The 21,004-nt window shown below is 38.4% G+C and overlaps 1 protein-coding gene across 1 annotated transcript in view; it reads right to left on the minus strand.

Moving 5' to 3' along the window:
• The window catches only part of LOC124256535 (furin-like protease kpc-1), a 69,248-nt gene that overhangs the window by 12,862 nt on the left and 35,382 nt on the right, over nucleotides 1-21,004 (minus strand). The window contains exons 3-6 of the mRNA XM_046690522.1: nucleotides 4,329-4,436; nucleotides 2,923-3,057; nucleotides 2,189-2,265; nucleotides 25-113 (exon numbers count right to left, since the gene is read on the minus strand). Coding sequence (XP_046546478.1) covers nucleotides 25-113; nucleotides 2,189-2,265; nucleotides 2,923-3,057; nucleotides 4,329-4,436 — 409 coding nt within the window. The remainder of the gene's footprint in view (nucleotides 1-24; nucleotides 114-2,188; nucleotides 2,266-2,922; nucleotides 3,058-4,328; nucleotides 4,437-21,004) is intronic.

Consider the following 21,004-nt stretch of genomic DNA (forward strand, 5'->3'; position numbering starts at 1 on the left):
TATTCCAAAGAAAAGTTTGGGTACCTCCAATTCTGGACCTGTAAGCAATGCCGACTCCACACTTGGAGTTGTTGGCGGCTGCAGACACCTCCCCTGCACATCGTGTGCCATGTCTGGAACACACAGGACACTGAACATGTGGAACACTGTGGAAATCTAGTTTGTCATCAGATCAAAATTGTAGGATTTCTTGTTTAAACGAGTCATCAGAAGATGACATATCCCCCCGGCCCCCACATTTTTAAAAAAACAAATCATCTGACACTTAAAGTCCAGCTTGATTTATTTTAGACTAAGTCCAAATCGTTTCAAAGGAAACTGAGAAAAATAAAATCTGTAAATAGCAAAAGGCACCACTTCAAGATCTGTCTCATATATCTGCCAAGTTCTGTTGAAAGATATTGAACGGTTTTCGAGTTGTGCTCAGAAACGAAGCCCACCCTCCTTTTTGAGGAGTCAGAATCGTTTCCATGGAAACCAGGAAAAAGAAAAAATGCCAAAAATCTACAAATAGCAAAAGGCACCACTTTGAGATCTGCCTCACATATCTGCCAAGTTTTGCTGAAAGATCTTAAGAAGTTTTCTAGTTGTGCTCCGGAAATGAAGCCCACCCGTCCCTTTTGAGACTAAGTCCGAATAGTTTCCATGGAAACCGAAAAAATAACAAATCACAAAAATCTGTAAATAGCGAAAGGCACCACTTTAGGTTCTGTTTGATATATGTACCAATTTTTGCAGAAAAATATTGAACGGTTTTCGAGTTATGCGCCAGAAACAAAGCCCACCCCTCCCTTTAAGACTAAGTCTAAAACATTTCCATGGAAACCGAGAAAAATAAAAATGACAAAAATCTGTAAACAGCAAAAGGCACCACCTTAGGCTCTGTTTGATACATCTACCAATTTTTGTTGAAAAATCTTGAAATGATTACGGACGGACGGACAGACAGACAGACAAGGGGGTTGATTATATCCCCCCGCATTACATGCTGGGGGGATGAAAATACTTGTGACCATTCTTCTCTTATGGAGTGTACACTGTTTACAGTGTATTACTATGTTTATCAGCCATAACAATATTGTTCATAACATACTTGTTGATTTAAACCTAGTGTTATACAACAATGTAGATCATGTTGTTAAACACCACGGACAGGGCAAGCTTAGTTGGAAGAGGTTGTCCCCTACTCCCATTCACCTCTCGTGTATAGTAGTGTTGGGAATTGGTTAAAATCTCATAATTGATGATTGGTCCATTACAACCGATCAATCATCGAAAATAATTGGTTAGCGTCATTTATCAAATTGTCCTGGTTGTGTTTATAAATTCACAAAAAATAATGAAAAAAAACATGCAGTTCTTTCGGGGTTTTCTTGTTGTTGCAAATTTCACCTCTTTAAAGGATGACTAGTATGTTAGGAACATAAATTTCCTGGTGTGTTCAAGATAAATTTAATCACGACTTGGAACGAGCTTGTAGTGCTTATGAAACGTAACATTCAAAACCAACCTTGTGATAAATATTGTTAATGCAAACAAGTGTTACAAACTTGTTTGTGTTCAATTATGACAAAACATGATTGATTGCTTGGTCATTTAGTCATTGCGACCAATCTTCGATTATTTCAATTAATTGGACCACCACTAGTGTATAGTGAGTGAAAAAAGTTTTAAGCCGCACTCAGCAATATATATTCCAGCTATATAGCTGTGCTCTGTAAATAATCAAGTCTGAACCAGACAATCCAGTGATCAACAGCATGAACATCGATCTACACGATTGGGATACGATGACATGTGAGCCTGACCACCTGATCCCATTAGCAGATCTGTTAGTCGCCTCTTACGACAAGCAAGGGTTACTGAAGACCAATTCAATGATATGTGCATTGTGCCAAGGAACAAGCATGTACTTTCATATCTTCTGAAGTGTACAGCAACACGAACTCCAGCTATTATTGTCATAATCCACACATTTATACTAAAGCTTCAATTGTACCCGGTACCAACTAACAATGGTCTTGCATTATCAGGAATCATTATCAACCAAATGAGATCCACTGACAAGTGACACAACCATTCCAGTCAACTCATGTTTACGGTAACCACTTTTCATTCTCATATCAAGACTAATTTGTTATCAACAGTATATAACCATATATATCCCAGTTATCAACAGACCACAGACCTGTTTTCATTTGAGGGGTCGTATCTTGGCATGGGATCGTTATCATGGCCATTGACATCATAGCTGGCGTAGGGATCCTGCAATAAAACACGTCTCGTCCACTCAGCATATCATCAACACATCAAACAGCTGTGTACTTCCATAGGTTAAACCATACAAAGAATAATCAAACTTATATTTGTTTCACCAAAAATACCAGAACACCCAAACAAATTACTGCAATAGGTACTGTTTGAAAAAAATTATTTGTATACAAAACATACACAGCAGTCCTACTATGCAGCAATTTGCAATATATTATCAATATATTATCAATATATTATCAATATTGCTAGTCCATAACTCTATACATAACCTGAATTCTGCATGTTCTATATTATCCTAATCTGATTCAATTTGAAACATATGAATAACTTAAGGTGACACCTTATGACAACCTTTAATAGTGGGCAGCTTGGGAATCTCATCCCTGCTTGCAACTATATCCCTAACCAGCTGTTCATAAATCTATTTCAGGAAGATGTTTTGCTTGGATTTTTTCCCGCTTATTGCTGCAAAAGTTCTGCCGTGTGTCTGCAGCCAGTAATGAATCAAGCCTGGGCTTGTCAAACCAATAATGTGCATTATGAGAAATGATCAACATGATCAGAACATGAAGAATTGTTTTCATAAGAAAAAAGTATATTGGGTGAAGTTGAAATTCCCCCATATCCTGACAGAAAGTAAAAGCCTACATAGTTATCGACGAGATCAGCATGGTTCCTCTCAATCCCATCATCCAAGATCGTGATGACAACACCCTTGCCTGTGTAACCACGCTTCCATGCCGGTATGACATTCATGTCGAACCCATTAGCAGCCCCTCCATGCTGTAAGAACAAAAATCATTGATCACAAGATATGAAGTCATTCGTGTGACTGCTGTAATCACAAGGGGCAGCTGATTATGCCATCCATTAGTGAAATAACATCGCAGCAGGTTTACTTGGAGCATTTACTTGAAATCCTTCTCCCAAATGGTTTGGTTTGTTTGTTGTTTAACGCCACACTCAGCAATATTCCAGCTATACGTCAGCGGTCTGTAAATAATCGAGTCTGGACCAGACAATCCAGTGATCAACAGTATCAGCATTGATGTACGCAGTTGGGTTGGCTTGTTGTTTATCACAGCACTCAGCAACATTCCAGCTATACGTCAGTGGTCTGTAAATAATCGAGTCTGGACCAGACAATCCTGTGATGAACATCCTGAGAATCGATTTACACAATTGGGATACGATGACATGTGTCAAGCTAGTCTGACCACCCGATCCCGTTAGTCGCCTTTTATGACAAGCACCTCCCAAAAGGATTCTACCGCTACTCAATATACTCGTATCTACATGCTCTTTGAGAAAGGGGGATGCACACTTTTGAGAGGGAGGGGGGAGAGGAATGCACACTTCATTTTCACCTGTTTTCATGAGAGTTTCAACGGTCATTTAATAAACTGTCAGGACAAAGGGGGCTGGGGGTTTGCACCCCCCTGCACACACCCCTCCCTCTGGATCTGCCGGTGTGTTACTTTGAATCTGGATCAGGATCCCCAGAAGTCTTACATGTCCTATTTTACATGGCACCGTAATGTCACTGCTTGGAGCATTCACATGAAACTGACATATTTCCAACAAAATGTCCAGTTGACATTTACCTAGAAAACATTTCCCAAACTAGTATAAAACATCCACAACATTAAGTGATATTTGAGACTTCTATAAATAAATTTGTTGATGTTTAAATTTCAATTGTTGAATGGGAAGCAAAGAAATTCTGTTGTTGATCAGATTGATTGAGTGATTGAGTTGGGCTGTATGCCCTTTTTAGCAATATTCCAGCAATATCACAGATGGGTACACCAGAAACGGGCTTCACACATTGTACCCAAGTCGGGAATCGAACCCGGGTCTTCAGTGTGATGAGCAAACACTGGGCTACACCACCATCCCGTTGTTGATCAGAAGAAAGGGTGACATAACACATCCTACTTCAACCTGACACACCCTAGGGTCACCTTATATATCCCCCTGCCATGATTCACCCTGGTGCCACATGTCACATCCTACACTACGCACATTACACACGTAACTACACGTCAACTTACCAGGTACCACTGGTCTTTGTAGTTGGGGTCATTCAGAAGGAATGGAGGTGCAGGCTTGAGGTCCCTTTTCACCCTCTTCTTCTCGATCTGCTGCTCAAACCACAGCACCTGCAGCAACAACAGCAACACATTCAGCACACCCAGGAACATACTAACCACATGTTTCTCACGGTACATTTTCATTCCAGTTGTTCTCCAAGGGCCTAGACACGGAAAGTTTGACTTCAAACTCTACCATAGCGTACGTTGTCTCGTATAGCTGTCATTAGGTCGCACGGTATTACCAGTATAACGGTATATCACAGTACGCTTTTCAAATGTCAGTATTGCAATATTTTTTCTGAGAACCGGTATATTGGGCAAATAACATATATGAAGTTTTTGTGATTATCCTTATGGCTTAAATTAAAATCTACACAGACTTTCGTTCACAACAGATGTTTTCCTTAGTTATTCAATGACAAAACTGCATACTGTAATACTGTAAATTGTATAAAAAAGAAAATAGAATCCCTGACTATGCAACCTAATTCTGAGATTGCTGTTATCCGAACCATAACATATAACATAACATTTAGCGACTTATAATGTAGAAAATAGGATTGACAAGCCTAATTAGTATCACTCAGTGTCAAACACTTAAGTTCCCAATATATCGCTATACATATCGCTATACAGGTACCTGAATCGCAATGTATTGTAATACAACTTATTTGCCAATACACAGCCCAAGTTATGTTATACAAAGGTGCATTGTAGAAAACTTCAACTGATCATCAGCCAAAGATTTTTGTTCTTTTTTATATCAACTTCTTTATTTGTTAATTATGGTATTTCAAAGTTCACTCTTATTGCTTGTTCTGGAAAATGAATAAGAGGTTGATATGAAAACAAAGGCTGATTCAAGCTCATCACATCTAAATGCCCTCCAAAGTAATGAAATTCATCATGCTGCACAAAGATATTCTGTACACAATTTCCATTTTTCATCCTAATGAACAAAGGTATTCTGTTCACAAAGCATCATTATCTTTCCTAAAAAATCTGCTGACTTCAACAATATTCAAAATCTTTCGACTCAAAAAATTTATTTGCAACGAGACCTTTGAAATTGTGACATGTATCCTTCATAATTTCAGAGAGAATGTTATTGATGTTGAAACAGTGAAGATTTGAATAGGCTCCATGGTGCAGGAGTTGGTAGGGGAGATTGACGTGCAGGCCGCAGTCACGAGTACAGATTAGTCATATGGAATACTTCCACAGCTTCAGTCAACATTGATCACAAACCGTACTTGTAAAGCTTCTGTAAGCATTAACGAAGTTAAAAAGTCGAAAAATACATTATTCATTCCTTCTCAAATGTTTTAGTCAGTAACGAGAAAAATGCAATTTGATACCAATTGCCGAGTTTGGAAGTCCCTACTGGTGTGATAAGATCCTCCTCGTGACCAGATGTGTTCCTCAGCATCAAGCTTGACTCGTGCTGGCCTTCTACTTTGCAGGACATCAAGTGATATTACAGATATTATCTTACACAAATATTCCTGCAGCTGCGCTGTATGCACACAAACCTCTCACACATTGTTCACGCTGGGGATATCACTACACCGCTTCACATCGTACACGCCGGGGATATCACTACACCGCTGCACATTACTAACATGAACTGGGATGATGGATGGAAACACTAATAACATCCTAAAATGACCCCCAACAGAAGCTGATGAATGTGAAAGGCTAAATTGCATCATGCCTGCAGTTCTGAATCTCCAATCCCACTAAGGGTTCCCTTTAATCTTTAATGGAGCCACCTGTTTCTTTCCAATTTATATATTTGTAAAAACTAAGCTTTAATCTAGGAATTCAGGAACATTTCAATACCACAATTGGCACAGAGCAGTCATACCCACATGGAACAGAGCATTCATGACATACCCACATAGCATAAAGTCTTCAGCAACAGATACACATGGCACAGAGCATTCAACTATGCATGTCTACATGGCACATAGCATTCAACTATGCATGTCTACATGGCACATAGCATTCATACCCACATGGCACAAAGCATTCAGCAACAGATACACATGGCACAGAGCATTCAGCAACACATGTCTACATGGCCCACATCATTCAGCAACAAATGTCCACATGGCACAGAGCATTTCGTAACATAAATAAAGGATAATGCTGATGACATATCTGTATTCTGTGTGTTCTAATTCAAGACGAATCATAATTGATTTTCCATCATCGTTCTTTACATTTTTTTGCCAACTAATTTGAGCTAAACAAACTGCAACTTTGGGCCCTATTCCATTTTCATTTTCCTGAGGGAAATAATCTCTTGTTCACATAAAAAATACCAGTGATGTAATTGATTCCAGTCTCATCCAATTCATCAGCCTGAATCATGCATTTTTTGTGCCTGAGAGGCATTCCATCGGCCAGCTTCTGCAGCTTCCAATATGGCAGCCTGACGCAGCAACAGGTGAATCAATCACCACTGGGTGACTCGGCCTCACTTAATATCCAAGTGCATCGACTACTGTGACACAACCTCGGTAATAACAAACTGTACAGACCATCGTGACAGAACGTCAGTTGATAACAGAGTTCACACAGCCTCAGTAAATGTATCAGCACTGAGACCACTATCAGTCACTTATGTTCCACCTGCAGTTATGTTTGCTGCAGTGTCCAACTCTTGACACTGGTAACATACAAGCAGTCAAGTACAAATGCATGCATGTAAAATATTTGCCACATAAGTTAGTGAGTGAGTTAAGTTTTACGCTGCACTCAGCAATATTCCAGCTACATGGCGGTCTGTAAATAATCGAAGTCTGGACCAGACAATCCAGGGATCAACAGCATGACCATCGATCTACACAATTGGGATCACGATGACATGTGTCAACCAAGTCAGCGAGCCTGACCATCCCATCCCGATAAGTAAGCCTCTACGACAAGCATGGGTTACAGAAGATCAACTCTAACCCAGACCTTCACGGGTTTTGTCACATAAGATATAAGGTATAAGATTCACACCAACGACAACATCAATTGATTTCCTGAAAATACATCTAAAATGCATGAGGCTGCAAGGATGTTAAATTACCACCCTACAGAGCTGATCCTGATCTGGTGATTCAACAGAGGACTGAAGATACGCTAAACAGTTTTGACTTACAAATCAGAGCCCATTTTCATTACCCAGGACTTCATTCCAAATCTAGTTTCTTACACAAACCTGACTATAAAAATGCACTTAAAACATTGCTGTCTATCTTGCTATCAAACATGGATTGTTGCGTCATGTACAACATTCCCCTCTTATCTGTGAAATTTCAAAACTACACTAACATTACCTAAAGACATATAGTTCTAATGATAAGGCTGATGGGTGAGGTGAGGTGAAATTGGGTTTAACGTCGTGCTTGAGAATATTTCGCCCATATGACGACGTACATTCGTGTGTGTGTGTGTATGTACTAGCCCAGACTTCAGCTGGTTTTATAGTGCTAGCCCACTGAGATACCGTGCCGCAGTGAAGCCTGATTACCCCCGTCAGACACATTATACTGACTCCGAGCCGACCAGTCCTTGTTGTACCCATTAATGCCGAGTGGGACTAACAAGTACCATATTTTAACGTCTTTTGGTATGACACGGTCGGGGATCAAATCCACGACCTTCCGCTCTCCGGGCAGACGCTCCAACCACTACACCACGGAGGCGTCCAAGGCTGAAGGGTCTGTGAGTTTATTGTGTAGAGTTGAGTCATGGGTTTCAACTTCTTCATTTGTACAATGTGATGTTTAGATACAGATGCCAGTAGCAATATCAACCAAGCAGACAACACCTGTTCTGTAACATCGCACTGAAAGAATGAAGAAACTGAACTCCATAACTCAACTCCTACAAAGAGTCAGATAAAACCAATGTACCGGGGTATTTCTTTTTGAGTGAAACCTAATTGCAAGCCATAAACCACTTCACATAACTATGTATGATTTCATCTTGCTGATTGTAACATGTTGTGAACAACTGGAATTAGTAAAAACTACAATATTGAAATGACTGAAAGAATAGTGTGGGCGTGTGAGGTTATGCCATGTATTCCGAGCTGAATTTAGATATTCATCAGTATAGTTATCCAGCCATGAAAAAGCCTAGTAGTAATAGAGTGGGGGTTTTGCATCAGATGCGGCTTAGTCTTATTTTATTTAATAAGTTCCCCAGCCCCCCCTTAAAAAAAATAGCGAGAACCATCCTCCGATGTGCAAGTTCAAATTAAAAATAGCAAAAGCCCTCTGTGGCCACAACCCACAGAGGAAGAAATTGGTGTTTTGACCAGAGACCGCCTGGTCTTCAAGCGTGACGAATGGCGGACGCTTGAACCACTAGGCTACCCCACCGCCCCAGTCTTGAAAACAAGTATATTAGATTGACAGAGTTAGTCATGACATAATTTACTGATACACAGAACAAAATGAAATGTACACATTACTTGACCTATATTCACACGATAATCAATAATCTTTATCTGGGCAAGGCCCTTTTAATGTTAAGGCTGAACATTGACAAAGATGTGGATGACATTAGATATTGGACGAGCATCTGACAGATATTGACAGGAGTCAATTCATTCAATTCTATTGAATTATTATACCCACTAGCCGATGGCAGTGGTCTTATTAGATATAACCATGACCTTTTCACAGAAGTGACCACCCACATGTAATCAAATGGAGCCATGTCCTGGAACTCATATGTACCAATGTTCAGTAACACTGCCAATCACAAAGTTGTTGATTGAATCAACATGTGACATTATGACCCCAAAGACAGAAGAACTAAGCAAAGCACAGTTTCAATTTGTCACCAAATTTGTCCTGATGGGGCCGTGATTGTACTTTACTTCAATCGTTACCAAATCTATAGCTATTTAAGGAACGACTCAAGTGTAAACTGTATCAATCTGTGCAGTCCGTAGTGGTAAAAGATGGTCACATTTGTAGGAAGGGCTTAATTTTATACATCTAATGGGAGATGAACAATAACAAATGACCAGCTCAGCTAATCAGAATGCATGAATTTCAATACAACAATTTCATTATACACTATAGTCTGTTTTCAGTGAAAACATACCGATGAATTTCACTTTAAACAAAAACGTAAATCAATATTTGAGCATCTAACATTTTAAATGCGTAATTGGTACGCAACAATTTGTAATTCTATGCGTATTTTACCCGGATACGCAGCTTAGCTGGGCCTCTGACTATTAATTGTATAAAAAAGAAAACAGAATCCTTGACTATGCAACCTAAATTTTGAGATTGTTGTTATCAGAACCATAACATATAACATAACATTTAGCGACTTATAATGTAGAAAGTATCACTCAGTGTCAAACACTTAAGTTCCTAATATATCGCTATACATATCGCTATACAGGTACCTGAATCGCAATGTATTGTAATACAACTTATTTGCCCAAGTTGTTATGTGGTACAAAGGTGCATTGAAGAAAACTTCAATTGATCATCAGCCAAAGATTTTTGCTCTTTTTTTATATCAATTTCTTTATTTGTTAATCATGGTATTTCAAAGTTCACTCTTATTGCTTGTTCTGGAAAATGAATAAGAGGTTGATATGAAAACAAAGGCTGATTCAAGCTCATCACATCTAAATGCCCTTCAAAGTAATGAAATTCATCATGCTGCACAAAGATATTCTGTACACAATTTCCATTTTTCATCCTAATGAACAAAGGTATTCTGTTCACAAAGCATCATTATCTTTCCTAAAAATCTGCTGACTTCAACAATATTCAAAATCTTTCGACTCAAAAAATTTATTTGCAACGAGACCTTTGAAATTGTGACATGTATCCTTCATAATTTCAGAGAGAATGTTATTGATGTTGAAACAGTGAAGATTTGAATAGGCTCCATGGTGCAGGAGTTGGTAGGGGAGATTGACGTGCAGGCCGCAGTCACGAGTACAGGTTAGTCATATGGAATACTTCCACAGCTTCAGTCAACATTGATCACAAACCGTACTTGTAAAGCTTCTGTAAGCATTAACGAAGTTAAAAAGTCGAAAAATACATTATTCATTCCTTCTCAAATGTTTTAGTCAGTAACGAGAAAAATGCAATTTGATACCAATTGCCGAGTTTGGAAGTCCCTACTGGTGTGATAAGATCCTCCTCGTGACCAGATGTGTTCCTCAGCATCAAGCTTGACTCGTGCTGGCCTTCTACTTTGCAGGACATCAAGTGATATTACAGATATTATCTTACACAAATATTCCTGCAGCTGCGCTGTATGCACACAAACCTCTCACACATTGTTCACGCTGGGGATATCACTACACCGCTTCACATCGTACACGCCGGGGATATCACTACACCGCTGCACATTACTAACATGAACTGGGATGATGGATGGAAACACTAATAACATCCTAAAATGACCCCCAACAGAAGCTGATGAATGTGAAAGGCTAAATTGCATCATGCCTGCAGTTCTGAATCTCCAATCCCACTAAAGTTTCCCTTTAATCTTTAATGGAGCCCCCTGTTTCTTTCCAATTTATATATTTTTAAAACTAAGCATTAATCTAGGAATTCAGGAACATTTCAATACCGTAATTGGCACAGAGCAGTCATACCCACATGGAACAGAGCATTCATGACATACCCACATAGCATAAAGTCTTCAGCAACAGATACACATGGCACAGAGCATTCACCAACACATGTCTACATGGCCCACATCATTCAGCAACAAATGTCCACATGGCACAGAGCATTTTGTAACATAAATAAAGGATAATGCTGATGACATATCTGTATTCTGTGTGTTCTAATTCAAGACGGATCATAATTGATTTTCCATCATCGTTCTTTACATTTTTTTGCCAACTAATTTGAGCTAAACAAACTGCAACTTTGGGCCCTATTCCATTTTCATTTTCCTGAGGGAAATAATCTCTTGTTCACATAAAAAATACCAGTGATGTAATTGATTCCAGTCTCATCCAATTCATCAGCCTGAATCATGCATTTTTTGTGCCTGAGAGGCATTCCATCGGCCAGCTTCTGCAGCTTCCAATATGGCAGCCTGACGCAGCAACAGGTGAATCAATCACCACTGGGTGACTCGGCCTCACTTAATATCCAAGTGCATCGACTACTGTGACACAACCTCGGTAATAACAAACTGTACAGACCATCGTGACAGAACGTCAGTTGATAACAGAGTTCACACAGCCTCAGTAAATGTATCAGCACTGAGACCACTATCAGTCACTTAGGTTCCACCTGCAGTTATGTTTGCTGCAGAGGCCAACTCTTGACACTGGTAACATACAAGCAGTCAAGTACAAATGCATGCATGTAAAATATTTGCCACATAAGTTAGTGAGTGAGTTAAGTTTTACGCTGCACTCAGCAATATTCCAGCTACATGGCGGCGGTCTGTAAATAATCGAGTCTGGACCAGACAATCCAGGGATCAACAGCATGACCATCTATCTACACAATTGGGATACGATGACATGTGTCAACCAAGTCAGCGAGCCTGACCATCCCATCCCGATAGTCGCCTCTTACGACAAGCATGGGTTACAGAAGATCAACTCTAACCCAGACCTTCACGGGTTTTGTCACATAAGATATAAGGTATAAGATTCACACCAACGACAACATCAATTGATTTCCTGAAAATACATCTAAAATGCATGAGGCTGCAAGGATGTTAAATTACCACCCTACAGAGCTGATCCTGATCTGGTGATTCAACAGAGGACTGAAGATACGCTAAACAGTTTTGACTTACAAATCAGAGCCCATTTTCATTACCCAGGACTTCATTCCAAATCTAGTTTCTTACACAAACCTGACTATAAAAATGCACTTAAAACATTGCTGTCTATCTTGCTATCAAACATGGATTGTTGCGTCATGTACAACATTCCCCTCTTATCTGTGAAATTTCAAAACTACACTAACATTACCTAAAGACATATAGTTCTAATGATAAGGCTGATGGGTGAGGTGAGGTGAAATTGGGTTTAACGTCGTGCTTGAGAATATTTCGCCCATATGACGACGTACATTCATGTGTGTGTGTATGTACTAGCCCAGACTTCAGCTGGTTTTATAGTGCTAGCCCACTGAGATACCGTGCCGCAGTGAAGCCTGATTACCCCCCTCAGACACATTATACTGACTCCGAGCCGACCAGTCCTTGTTGTACCCATTAATGCCGAGTGGGACTAACAAGTACCATATTTTAACGTCTTTTGGTATGACGCGGTCGGGGATCAAATCCACAACCTTCCGTTCTCCGGGCAGACGCTCCAACCACTACACCACGGAGGCGTCCAAGGCTGAAGGGTCTGTGAGTTTATTGTGTAGAGTTGAGTCATGGGTTTCAACTTCTTCATTTGTACAATGTGATGTTTAGATACAGATGCCAGTAGCAATATCAACCAAGCAGACAACACCTGTTCTGTAACATCGCACTGAAAGAATGAAGAAACTGAACTCCATAACTCAACTCCTACAAAGAGTCAGATAAAACCAATGTACCGGGGTATTTCTTTTTGAGTGAAACCTAATTGCAAGCCATAAACCACTTCACATAACTATGCATGATTTCATCTTGCTGATTGTAACATGTTGTGAACAACTGGAATTAGTAAAAACTACAATATTGAAATGACTGAAAGAATGGTGTGGGCGTGTGAGGTTATGCCATGTATTCCGAGCTGAATTTAGATATTCATCAGTATAGTTATCCAGCCATGAAAAAGCCTAGTAGTAATAGAGTGGGGGTTTTGCATCAGATGCGGCTTAGTCTTATTTTATTTAATAAGTTCCCCAGCCCCCCCTTAAAAAAAATAGCGAGAACCATCCTTCGATGTGCAAGTTCAAATTAAAAAAATAGCAAAAGCCCTCTGTGGCCACAACCCACGGAGGAAGAAATTGGTGTTTTGACCAGAGACCCGCCTGGTCTTCAACGTGACGAGCGGACGCTTGAACCACTAGGCTACCCCACCGCCCCAGTCTTGAAAACAAGTATATTAGATTGACAGAGTTAGTCATGACATAATTTACTGATACACAGAACAAAATGAAATGTACACATTACTTGACCTATATTCACACGATAATCAATAATCTTTATCTGGGCAAGGCCCTTTTAATGTTAAGGCTGAACATTGACAAAGATGTGGATGACATTAGATATTGGACGAGCATCTGACAGATATTGACAGGAGTCAATTCATTCAATCCTATTGAATTATTATACCCACTAGCCTACGGCAGTGGTCTTATTAGATATAACCATGACCTTTTCACAGAAGTGACCACCCACATGTAATCAAATGGAGCCATGTCCTGGAACTCATATGTACCAATGTTCAGTAACACTGCCAATCACAAAGTTGTTGATTGAATCAACATGTGACATTATGACCCCAAAGACAGAAGAACTAAGCAAAGCACAGTTTCAATTTGTCACCAAATTTGTCCTGATGGGGCCGTGATTGTACTTTACTTCAATCGTTACCAAATCTATAGCTATTTAAGGAACGACTCAAGTGTAAACTGTATCAATCTGTGCAGTCCGTAGTGGTAAAAGATGGTCACATTTGTAGGAAGGGCTTAATTCCATACATCTAATGGGAGATGAAAGCAATAACAAGTGACCAGTTCAGCTAATCAGAATGCATGAATTTCAATACAATTTCATTATACACTAATAGATATCACACCTCATACAAAACAAAATTAAGGCACATTTCTTTTCTCACTTGAATGGCCATTTGTGGAAAAGGTATCATGTAACATGACACGTCTTTCTCATGTTTTATTTATACTTGAAATTTTCTGTTGAAATATAATTTGATTACGTTCATCAGCTGCAAGCTTGACTTTCACTGGTAACCATGAGAAACATCTCCTTTACATCTATAGGTCTGGTTGACATGGAGGTGAAAGTGTCTGTTATGTGAACTTAATAAACAGTATTTTTAAGTTTTCCTTACTGATTTCTTGCTTTAATGTAGAGGAAGATCTTGTAAACATTTTCCCATCTTTTCAAATTTAGATATTAAATCCTTGTAGGAAGAAATAGAATTTTTCTGAATTTTTGAAAACTTTGCTTTGCTCTGAGTGAGTGAGTGAGTTGGGTTTTATGTCTCTTTCAGCAATATTACTGTATTAAGATAGGTTTCATACATTGTGGAGAATCGAACTCAGACATTTGGAGAGACAAGTGAGCTCTTAATCCACAAGGCCACTCCATCATCTTTGCTACATCAAGCCAAGAATGTACAACATATTCTGTTTGATATAATATTGATACACCTGTTTCAAGAAGATTTGATCTATCATGGTACAAGAGAAGGTATTTAACTGATTGTGACAAGCCTTGTGGCAAGTTTTAGGGTGAAGAATTCCAAATGAGAATAAGTAACCAGTGCTTCATGTTTGCCAACTTGTAGTATGAATACCTAACAAATGTTCTAAGAGAACACTGACACGCAGATAGGGTGTTAATCTGGTAAAAAGATGTAATATCGTCCCTACCAGTGGTTCACTGTTCATGCAGTCAACCACTAGTTCTTCTCATCAACATCAACAGAGTCAAAACACCACAACTTCAAAATTGGGACTGCAATTTAAAACATCCACATCATGCCTTGTACTGCAAAGGTTGAGCTAAAAAAATTGAAAAGCGAAGACAGCGAAGCAAATTGGAAACGAGATCAGTTTGACAAGCCAACAAAACAATCACCACTGCCAGCAAACCTGCACCATGCATGTGGTCCGGGCTGAGGCAAATCGATGCACTGCAGCATCACATCAACAAATCACAATTTCCCTCATCAGCCAAGCCTGCTGGAGGGGTGTAACAATCATCCACTTTAGCTGCCACATTATTTAGGACCAACTCATGACAAGAAGATGTATCTTCCAAAATTCTGTCTCATTTGTCAAATTACAGAATTTTTTTGTATGAAGAAATTTATTGATGCTATCACCTTCACCACTGAAATTGAATGGAATTTACATGTACAATTAAGATGTATGTGATGATTTAGTGAGAGTGTCAGCAGTCTGCGAATTTTGTCACTAGTCCAAAACCCTACTTCTGTGTGACCGAACAAGTTCAGCTAATAACAGCATTGTAATAGTTTAGTATCAGTAATAATAAGTTCTTTTGAAACTGATATTGTGAGCCATGTTCGAGCCGGTAGAGTCCAGGTTTTTGGCACAGACTGTTTCAGTTAAAAGACGTCATCCATGAGAACCTTACCGACTAGCCCATATCTTGACTGTTTACAAAGACTGTTTTTCCTGCTTGAGTTACAGGTTTGTATGACAAATGCTAGTCATCAGTAAGAAAAAACAAAGACATCTTCAAAACACTGCATGAAATAAATATTGCCATGTGTGACATTATTCAAACTGGTCTTGCAATTCAAACTATTGTTCCCAAATATCAGATCAAAATGCAAGTTTATTAAACAAATAAAAAAACCAACATATTCAATGGTTTTTTTAGGCATTTTAACAGTTTAAATAACCAATAAATAACAATTGACATATTACGAAGAGCTATAAACGTACTCTGTCAAACATGAAAGTGATTTGCACCAACCATTCTGTGGTCAGTACTTGGTAAAACAACAACATAGACCCAGGGAAAACATACAAACACTGCAACTTTTAGGTCAAAAACACAACCACGAATTCAGCAATATTCCAGCTATATGGCGGCGGTCTGTAAATAATCAAGTCTGGACCAGACAATCCAGTGATCAACAGCATGAGCACCGATCTACACAATTGGGATACGTTGACATGTGTCAACCAAGTCAGAGAGCCTGACCACCCGATTCCGTTAAAGTCGCCTCTTACAACAAGCATGGGTTGCTGAAGAAGAATTCTAGCCAGATCTTCACGGGCATCTGTTTAGGTAATTTACAACAAATGGAATTGATGAAGGTGTGAATATGAAAGGTCAGGTTGCTACTACAAACAAGGTGTCATCTTTGTTGGTTTATGTTCTTTTCCCCATTTTAAATTCAGAGATATAATAGTCACATATCCAGGCCTACCAAAGAAAACTTTCCCACTCTGCAGAAAACCCCACATTAATCGTGGAAATAGCAACATAAATACATTACCTCACTACTGAAACAGTAAAAACGGCAACAAACTATGAAGCATTTTTATATCAGCGAACTTTGACCTCTACTGCGCATGACCATCCAGGCTTCTTTCCAATTTCCGAGCAACCGTGAATCGCTTGGCGTAGAAAAAGTATTCAATATATTGAAATAATTGCTGTCAATCGTTTCATAAGAATGGAAAGTAAAGTAAACAAGTGTGCACACAAGTATCATGATGATAAATGCCAAATAACATAACAGAAATATTTAAAAAGGAATGTAACTTTTGTCCAAGCTGGAAAATGTCAACATGTGGTCGAGACTTCCTCTTCCATGTGCGCATGCGCAAAATCGAAGTTGTGGGCTCCTTGTTTTATGATGCAGTCTTAGCGATTTAAAGTTGCCGTTTTTAATGTTTCAGTAGCGAGGTATTATGTTTATGTTGCTATTTCCACGATTAATGTGGGCTTTTCTGCATTTTTCTGCACAGTGGGAAAGTTTTCATTGGTAGGCCTGATATCAGGAAAACTTGCAGTGTTTAGATAATATTCATGAGAGAAGGAAACATTTTTGCAATTTAAGGACATTATCTGAGGTTATCACCCTTGTGTTTGATGGTAAATATAATGTATTGGGAATCAAAGTAGTCAAAACCTCTTATTCACCCAGCAATACTATGACAGATATTAGTGGAAACATATTTTATTCAAAATAAATTGAACTTGGATTGGTAAATAAGCCGTAATGGCTTATTTGAATACCTCTCCATTTCATTGATACATGAATAAAACAAATATTAAATAATATGCAGCATGATAGGAAAGCAAGCAACCTGAGTATTAAACATTATTAATCAGTTATCAAACCTATGCGATTTTATTATAAAAGTATGGACAGATTGTAGTATGAAAGAATTTACAAGTTCATTTTTGTTTGGATTACCATATGACAGATATTGTTTCCTGCTGTAAATTTGGTTTTCATCCATCTATTCAAATGAAGCAGCCAATATAGACATCATGATTAAACGCCTATCCAAATTAATATCTAAGTCTAACATTGAAAAATTAGTCATAATATTAGTTTCTACTGTTACACTGCACCATGTTATTACAAGGATTGTGAGGACCTGTTCAGGTGAGGTCCTGCAGGTGTTGTACAATCAATATATACAGACAGCGCTTCAGGCAATAAACACTGCTGGTGAACGTTGGTACAAGTTACATTTCATTCATGGGAGACGGATAGTAACAAAACCATGACAGTGCATACATACGGCAGATATCAATTTGATTGTAGTCACTGTCATGATATAGTGCATATATGTTGGATGTAATAAACAACTATCTCCTCTCACTGTAATGTCTGTGCAGATGGAGGATGTTGAGCAACATGGAAACACAGTGTGTACCTTCGGCATAATATGTTATCAGTGTTCTTGCCAAAAATAATTGGTTGAATTACATTAAGTTCATGGTTTATGATCTTAAAGGTCACATGCAACCAAAAAATCAAACATAATTAAAACACAATTATCACTCCTTCATGACATATAATATGCATTGCTGATTATGAAAAAACAAATAAACAATATTATAAGCGTACAATCGCAAATCAAAAGTGCAATATTTTGTTCTTGGGTTTACCTCCCTCGAAACGAAGCAGCCGGGATACCGAACCCAGTCAGAGCGGGTGGGTGTGCACTCAAGTGTAACGGCTGGTTCATTAGCAGATGCCGCCTTCACGGGTCATTGTGTGTGTATATATAGAAAGTTGGGTTTTGTAAATACATGCTCATTTTTTGTGTATAACATTTTGCAATCAACAGACATCATAACATGTCATGTGTTCAAGTATCACACCTGACATCATAACATGTCATGTGTTCAAGTATCACACCTGCCTGTCTGTGTAATTACATAATGTGACAGAGACCAAACTCGGGCCATAAATCAATGCGTTTTGTTTATGGTGTATAGCCTGATTGGTGTTAAGTTCAAATTGCATGTGGTCAGTGATCGCAGTTGTGTATTGAATATTGTCATTAGCAGACAGGCAGGCAGACACACTGGTGTCAATAAAACAAGACATTGAGTTTTGTCTGTGACAGCGACATATCTATATCACAGTTAGAAATCGTGTCAACTCTAAATAATGCTTTTAAGTATCGAACTGAGAAAGTGACTCGGTAAGAAGAGCGTGTGGTGAAATAGACAAATGAAATTATATAAACAGTTTATTTACTGTCATAACATACAAAAGCTCGCCTGTGAGGATATCAACAAAACATTAGGAAACTAGCTCACACCAAAGCCTTCACAGAGTATTCACCAGACAGCCCGCTTCCAAGTTCGCGTGAACCTATTTCACTGCGCGCACGTGCTATGGCGCAGCCAGCTGTTGAAACCCGTATTCCCCAGAAAAGTCTGTGGAAAATTAGTGAAACGTTTGAACTCCGATTTCGAGCGTTTTTTTTCATCGCGTTATTTTTCAACTTTATAAGTTGAATTTGCATTTTTGACGCTTTGTTTCGGTAAGTCCATACCGAAAGGTATCAGAATCTGCAAAGTTGTGTTTTACGTTGCATGTGACCTTTAAGCTAATGAGACATTGTGAGATAATCCTTCAGTACATGGTCAGACAAGGGTCGATGGCAATTCCAGTTGCCAAATATCCAAACAAAGCTATGGCGGCAAGTAGGTCAATCAAAGGTTGGACATGTAAGAGATTATGCCTGATATTGGAAAAGGGGATAATTGTGTCTAGAAATTCCATCCTGAACAAACCAACACTGATTATCTCTGAATAATTCCATGTAATGTGCATAGTTGTATTGTGGTTGATTGGAACACAGCTGTACCATTTAATGTGAACATAGTGGTACTATCATGTTTGATATGAACATAGTCATGGTGTGCTTGATACAAACTTGATACAAACATAATTGCACTTATTTTCATTTGATGTGAACATAGTTGTACTGTATAATCTCCAAATAGTGGTACTATTATGCTTGATATGAACATAGTCATGGTGTGCTTGATACGAACTTGATACAAACATAATGCACTTATTTTCATTTGATGTGAACATAGTTGTACTGTATAATCTCCAAATAGTGGTACTATTATGCTTGATATGAACATAGTCATGGTGTGCTTGATACGAACTTGATACAAACATAATGCACTTATTTCCATTTGATGTGAACATAGTTGTATTGTGCATGGTATTGTGGTTGATGTGAACACGGATGTACTACTGCATTTGTTGTACTTTGTGTTTTACTTTTGTGGTTGATATGAACAAAGTTGTACTCTAGTGTTTTGATAAGAACTAGTTGTGACACTGTGATAGTGTGATTGATGATATGAACAAAGTTGTACTCTAGTGTTTTGATAAGAACTAGTTGTGACACTGTGATAGTGTGATTGATGATATGAACAAAGTTGTACTCTAGTGTTTTGATAAGAACTAGTTGTGACACTGTGATAGTGTGATTGATGATGTGAACAAAGTTGTACTCTAGTGTTTTGATAAGAACTAGTTGTGACACTGTGATAGTGTGATTGATGATATGAACAAAGTTGTACTCTAGTGTTTTGATAAGAACTAGTTGTGACACTGTGATAGTGTGATTGATGATGTGAACAAAGTTGTACTCTAGTGTTTTGATAAGAACTAGTTGTGACACTGTGATCGCTGTGATTGATGATATGAACAAAGTTGTACTCTAGTGTTTTGATAAGAACTAGTTGTGACACTGTGATAGTGTGATTGATGATGTGAACAAAGTTGTACTCTAGTGTTTTGATAAGAACTAGTTGTGACACTGTGATAGTGTGATTGATGATATGAACAAAGTTGTACTCTAGTGTTTTGATAAGAACTAGTTGTGACACTGTGATAGTGTGATTGATGATGTGAACAAAGTTGTACTCTAGTGTTTTGATAAGAACTAGTTGTGACACTGTGATAGTGTGATTGATGATGAACAAAGTTGTACTCTAGTGTTTTGATAAGAACTAGTTGTGACACTGTGATAGTGTGATTGATGATGTGAACAAAGTTGTACTCTAGTGTTTTGATAAGAACTAGTTGTGACACTGTGATAGTGTGATTGATGATATGAACAAAGTTGTACTCTAGTGTTTTGATAAGAAAGAGTTGTGACACTGTGATAGTGTGATTGATGATGTGAACAAAGTTGTACTCTAGTGTTTTGATAAGAACTAGTTGTAACACTGTGATAGTGTGATTGATGATATGAACAAAGTTGTACTCTAGTGTTTTGATAAGAACTAGTTGTGACACTGTGATAGTGTGATTGATGATGTGAACAAAGTTGTACTCTAGTGTTTTGATAAGAACTAGTTGTGACACTGTGATAGTGTGATTGATGATGTGAACAAAGTTGTACTCTAGTGTTTTGATAAGAACTAGTTGTGACACTGTGATAGTGTGATTG

Source organism: Haliotis rubra, unplaced genomic scaffold (genome assembly GCF_003918875.1).
Source record: "Haliotis rubra isolate DU_JTF1 unplaced genomic scaffold, ASM391887v1 Scf63, whole genome shotgun sequence".
Classification (NCBI taxonomy): Eukaryota; Metazoa; Mollusca; class Gastropoda; order Lepetellida; family Haliotidae; genus Haliotis; species Haliotis rubra.